The 5,930-nt window shown below is 49.9% G+C and overlaps 1 protein-coding gene across 2 annotated transcripts in view; it reads right to left on the bottom strand.

Moving 5' to 3' along the window:
- Nucleotides 1-1,879: 1,879 nt before the first annotated feature.
- Nucleotides 1,880-5,930, bottom strand: part of efnb2a (ephrin-B2a) — a 12,865-nt gene continuing 8,814 nt past the window's right edge. For both annotated transcript variants that reach the window (XM_008328953.3, XM_008328952.3), the window contains 4 exons: nt 4,886-5,169; nt 4,042-4,134; nt 3,834-3,950; nt 1,880-2,916 (listed from right to left, as the gene is read on the bottom strand). In XM_008328953.3, the coding sequence (XP_008327175.1) occupies nt 2,486-2,916; nt 3,834-3,950; nt 4,042-4,134; nt 4,886-5,169 (925 nt within the window). In that variant the 3' untranslated portion in view covers nt 1,880-2,485. The remainder of the gene's footprint in view (nt 2,917-3,833; nt 3,951-4,041; nt 4,135-4,885; nt 5,170-5,930) is intronic.

A 5,930-nucleotide genomic window follows, 5' to 3' on the forward strand; every position in this document is an offset into this window, starting at 1 on the left:
TCGGGGGTGGTGGGTGAGCTGTTCAAGAAGTTCTACTTCTTTAGCGCAGGCACAAAAGCATCGTTGGTCAGTGAGCAACACTGCCGTCAAAAAGCAGCAATATTTGGGGGAGCGGGGGGGTGATGGGGGGGGCGACTTGGTCGTAACAAAACAACATAATGTCACTGTCTTCTTTTTTTTTGCTAATGCGACAGGAGAGGATCTAATTTGGAGCTGCCCTCTGCTGGTCCACATGGTAACTACCTCACCCGCTGGTCAGTTCGTAGCCCGGGCAGCGAAGGGTTGGTTTTCAGATTGAAGTTACAGCCCTGTGACCTGTGACCTGTGACCTGTGACCTGTGTATTCATACATCATATATACTTGTGTGTGTATATATGTATGTACTGTAGTACGTGTGTGTTTTTTTCACAGTTTACCTTCTTCTACGGCACACGCTTAAAAAAAAAAAACAGGCGGTAATTTGACTACAGATGTAGAGACGGTCTGTGCTCGTGTCTGTGTCTGTGTCTGTGTCTGTGTCTGTGGTTCCACCTCCACTGGTTAAGAACACTTTCTGTTTTTTATTTTTATTATTTTCATCTTCGCTGAGTAAAAAAATAAATTGCATATTTGCAGATCGTGTGGCCGTTCAGAGGAACTGACCTCCGACCCACACGGCGCGGCGTCCCAGGGGGCGCTGATGTTCTCCAGGAACATGAGGTGTGATGACCTGAGACACCAGTGATGTCACAGAATGGAGGGGAACACACACACACATGGACATGAAAGGTGTGTGTGTGTGTGTGTGTGTGTGTGAGGGCCACAGGGTGATCATGGGAAATATCCTTTGGGTGATGCTACGTGGAATGAGTGTGAGAGTAACAGTCCCTCCTCCCTATGCATGCGCGCACACACACAGTCACACACACACAGGGAGTGGTTCTGGGAGCAAATAAACCTTCTCCCTGCAGTACCACTCCCTGCCACTCACAGCGCTCCGTCCTCATTCAAACTTTGCTGCTGACCGTCAAGGACAAGGTGACAGTTTGCACTTTGACCTTTTAACCCATTCTTTGCAGCCGTTGTTTTAAACTCTGGCCGTCGTCGTCACACTGGGCCGAACCTTTTTTTTTTTCTTCTGCTTCTCAGCATTTTTTTGAAGTGTGCTTTTAAGCTGCACAAACTATGGGGCGGGGCTCAGCAGAGACACCTGCCTGGGCTGTGAAGCTAAGGTGGGTTTAAGCACCCGCCCCCTCCAGTACACTGAAAACAAGCGTCAGCAACATAAGGGGCGTGGCCCATGGCTCATGTGACGCTGGGACTGAGGTGGCGTTTATGTGTTGGACTCGTTTGTCTTTAAGGGTCTACAGATGGACATTTAGAGTTGGGGTCAGCGGTGGTCCACGCTGGATCCACACAATTGCATAACGTTTGTTTTTATTTCATCATCGCTCGCTCTCCTTTCTACACCAGGGGGCAGCGTCTGTGCTCAGTGTGTCTGATACTACCAAAGTCAGAATTTTCTACTTGGCCAATCAGGAAGGAGAACTCAGGAGGAGGTGACGGAGAAACGGTTGGAGTGGAACGTCCATGTGCTTCGTTAGTGACAGTACGAGAGACTGACCACCTGTCGACCCCTCCCCCGGGGTCACCCACCCCCGGGGTCACCTGCACCCAGGGTCACCTACCCCCAGGGCTGTTTCACCTAACAACACAGTTCTCCAGTGGAGGGTCAAACGGTGGTTCGTGTCCATTGGCATCACACGTAAATGAGGAGGTGGAGACGAGCGCCGGCTGCCTCCCCTCCCCTCCCCTCTCCTCGCCGCCTCTCTCTCCATCCCTCGACACCCCACGCACTTGCACGTTTCAACCCACACCCAGCAATGACTGACAATCTCTGAGCACGACTGTCTCTCTGTGCAGCCAGGTGAAGAGTGAAGTCCAACAACAACAACCCTGACTGAAAAACTCCCATAATCCTCTGCCCTGAGCAGGCGGCCGGTCACTGAGGGAACACGTGAAGAACAGACGGAACCAAACACTGGATGAAGGTAAAACAAAAAAAAAAAAAAAAAAAAACTTCAAGTAACATTTGACGTTCCAGCAGAACCAGGTGGAGTGAAGCTGAAGACGCGCACGTCAGCGGGCAGGTCACGTGACCTCTGACCCTGGTCCCAACAGTCTCTCTCCAAGTCACTCGGGTTCTTGGAGAACCCAGCTCCTCTGTCACCTCCTCCTCTCCTTTCCAGAACCTCTGTATCCTACGAGAAGGTCAAAGGTCAAAGGTTGTCTTCCTCTTTACGTCCCGAGGACGTCGCTCACCATAAAACCAGACGGCAACACATTTGTAGAAGAAGAAAAAAAAGCAGCAAAGACGAGGAGGAGGAGGAGGAGCCGAGGGAGAGCCAGCGTATAAAGGAGTGTTTAGGAGCGAGCGTCGTCGGACAGAACCAAATCCTGCTCAGCCCTGCACTGGTCCAGTCTGGTTCTGGGTTCTCAGAGTTCTCAGACCTTGTAGTAGATGTTGGCCGGACTCTGCGGAGGCATTTCCTGTACGATGTAGACCGGGTGGCCGTAATCGCCGCTGACCTTCTCGTAGTGCGGGCAGAAGACACTGTCAGCAGTCCTTAGCGGGATGATGATGTCACTGGGTTCTGAGCCGTTGTTGTTGCCCCCGCCTCCACTCCTCTTGGGCGTGGCCAGCGTGCTGAGGGACAGCGTGGCGGCGTGCTGCGGCGAGTGCTTGCGTTGCCGCCGCCGGTACTTGAGCAGCAGCAGGATGAGCATGATGATGATGATGATGAAGATGATGCTGCCTGAGAGGATGCCGACGAAGATGGCCAAGTCAGAGCCAATCATGCTGGAGGACTTTCCACCGCCTCCGCCGCCGCCGCCGCCACCGCCGCCGCTGTCGTCGCTCTCTCGTTGTGCTACATCTGCAGGACAGAAGAAGACAAGGGTCAAAAAGACAACCAGGACAGGGGCTAGATCTGAGGGGGGACATGGGCTGGACCCCGCCCCCTGGTTTGGACACACTCAGAACCCCATGGACTGGAGGACGGCAGTGAGAGAGAAGGACGGATTAAAAACAGAAACAGCGAGAGCGCGGTGGAGACGGTGGAGTTTGGACGTGTGAGCGTTGGGAGGCCACGCCCACAGGGAAGCGGGACATGGGAAACAGAGTGTTTATATAGGTCAGGCTGTTTTTGTTCTGGAGCCTTCCTGTGTTTTTTTTTCTTTTTGTCCTGATTGCTGCCTCACTGTGGGAACAGGAACTGTGGAGATCTTTAACTGCGGCTCTCAGAGCAGATAAGCTGCTGTCAGCCCAGCTGGGACTCCGGGCCGCCGAGGGACGACGGGGACGAGAGTGAGAGTCTCCGTCTGGAGAAGATGATTAAAAAGATGGCAGACAGCGATCGGAACGCTTCCCTGAAAATGTCACTGAGGCCCTGGGTTCTGGCTGGAACTCTTCCAGTCTTAAGATAAGTTCCAAGTCCTTGAGAGGACAGAGATGCTAATCGCTCTGACGACTAACGTCCGATGACCGCGGTAATGGACAACAGTCTGTCTCTGGAACTGTCCCCACATGGGACTGACACTGAGAAGGTTCCACCGTCACTAAAACACTTCATCCAATCATCATGCAGGACTGAAGCTGAGCTTCAACAGGGTTTAATACCCTCTACAGACTGGGCCTGAGATCAACACCTGGTTCTGACTGAACCAGTCACAGAGTTGATCAGGTTCTGGTCTCAGTGACATCATCAACACATATCCAGACTAAGGATCTGCTTCTATGAACAGACCCCGACCCCGACCCCCCCACCACTAGAATCTGACCCTAGGTTCTCACCTGGTTTCACCAGGACATCGTTGGGGTTGTAGATGTCCTTGTCATCTGGGTGCTTGGGGAAGGAGGGTCCTCTGGTGGGGTTGTCTTTGGGCGATCCATCCGACCCAACAGAGGGGTCTAAAGAGAAGGAGACAGGAAGTAGAATTAAAGTCACGTGTCGTTGTCGTTGCAGCACTGATGGACCCGGGTCTGATCCAGAGACACTCACTTTGTCCCACTTTCATGATCATTTTCATGGACTTGGTTTTGCACACCCCCCCCTCCTGGTTGTCGATTCCCTCCATGGTGCCGTTGGATGTAGCTGCAGCAGAAAGAACAGGAAAAACTGTTGGTTGGTTGGTTGGATCAACAAGTCACTGTGGGCTACATCTGTGGGCCACAGCAGCCGTTAGTTAGTTAGTTAGTTAATAAGTGATCTAGATTAACCCTCTCAGACCAAACCTGCTACAGATGAAGGTTTGACCAGTAGGTGGCAGTAATCTGGAGCGCCCAAAAGGGTTTAAAAACAATGGCATAAACCAATATGACACTAAGTTAATCAGGGATGAGGTTTGAAAATACCATCAAAAACCACAGTTTTATATAAAATAGAATCAAACAATTTTGGACCAGCAGTTTCAGACAGCTGGTCCAAAAATGAGATTCATGAGGCCCAGAAAGACTAGCAGCGCCTCCTGGCAGATCAGATCTGCAGGTTAAGACCAAAGGAAATAGTAAGGAGGTGGAACATGCTAGCAGGGTTAGCGCTGGTTAGCTTTGGTGACTAGTAACTTTCAAAATAAACTGTTTGGTACCAGATGTTCAGAGGTAGAACTGACCCAAATATTAAAATCTCTAAAAACATTTCATTATTTTCTCAATCACACGACTGTTAGCTCAAAATCTGAGTTTGACAAAAAGGTCAACAGTCCAACATTTTCAATGATTCAGTCACGACATCAGGTGATCACTTAGTCCCAGCTCAAACTGCTGTGACACCAGTTGAGCCCAGCGTGTGAACTGGGAGTCACCCTGAACTACAGTATGTGAAGTACACAGAGTGAAGTACTTACAGATGATGTAGTAGTCCTTCCCTTTGAAGAACTCCAGGCCCCAGAGATTGGGACTGAACTCCTGGAACTTGAGGGTGAACTTGACGTCCTGGTCGGGCTTCACACAGTTCAGGAGCGGCGTGTCGGCCTTGGTGATGGTGCAGCTGTCCAGCTGTTCTCTGGGCACCATGTAAACTTTGTAAAACTCCACTCCATCGCCAACACCTCCGTCCACACGGGGGCACACAATGTCCAACTTATCGCCAATCTGAGGGTACAACACCACACCATGGCCTGGCACGAATCTGCAGGAGGAGGAGGAACAACAGGAACGTTAGCTAGGAGAACGTTAGCTAGGACAGGAACGTTAGCTAGGAGAACGGTAGCTAGAAGAACGTAGGCTAGAAGAACGTAGGCTAAGACAGACGTGGGCAAAGTGGGCGAGTGGAAGAACGTAGGCTAGGACAGACGTGGGCAAAGTGGGCGAGTGGAACCATATATTTATAACTCTGTTACACATTTTAATCCACGAATACAAATACTTTTTTTTTGGTGCTATTGCCAATCGCATGAAAAAAGAAGTATTTTAAGTGTTGGAAGGTATAGCGACGTTAATAATTTTTTATTAACTTTTTAATATTTTTTTAATAGTTCAGAAACGTACTTGCTAGTAAAGAGGAGGAGAAGAAGAAGGAGAAGAAGAAGAAACTGAAGAAACTGAAGAAGGAGAAGAAGAAGAAGAAGAAGAAACTGAAGAAGAAACTGAAGAAGAAACTGAAGAAGAAACTGAAGAAGAAACTGAAGAAGGAGAAGAAGAAGACGAAGAAGAAGGAGTGAAGAAGTGACAGAACAGGATCTGAGCAGGTTGACTCAGACAGAGCCGCTGGCTAATCAGGAGTGTTCGTTTAACACCGCCGCATTAGTATTCAAAACAGTCGGAGCAGCACGCACACACACACGCACGCACACACACACACACACAGCCTGCAGCAGTTTTTCTCAGGCAGCAGTTAAAATTCTCTAAATTCTTCCCAAAAGAAAAACTAATGTCATTTATATTGAAGCA

Source organism: Cynoglossus semilaevis, chromosome 16 (genome assembly GCF_000523025.1).
Source record: "Cynoglossus semilaevis isolate Cse_v1.0 chromosome 16, Cse_v1.0, whole genome shotgun sequence".
Taxonomy (NCBI): domain Eukaryota; kingdom Metazoa; phylum Chordata; class Actinopteri; order Pleuronectiformes; family Cynoglossidae; genus Cynoglossus; species Cynoglossus semilaevis.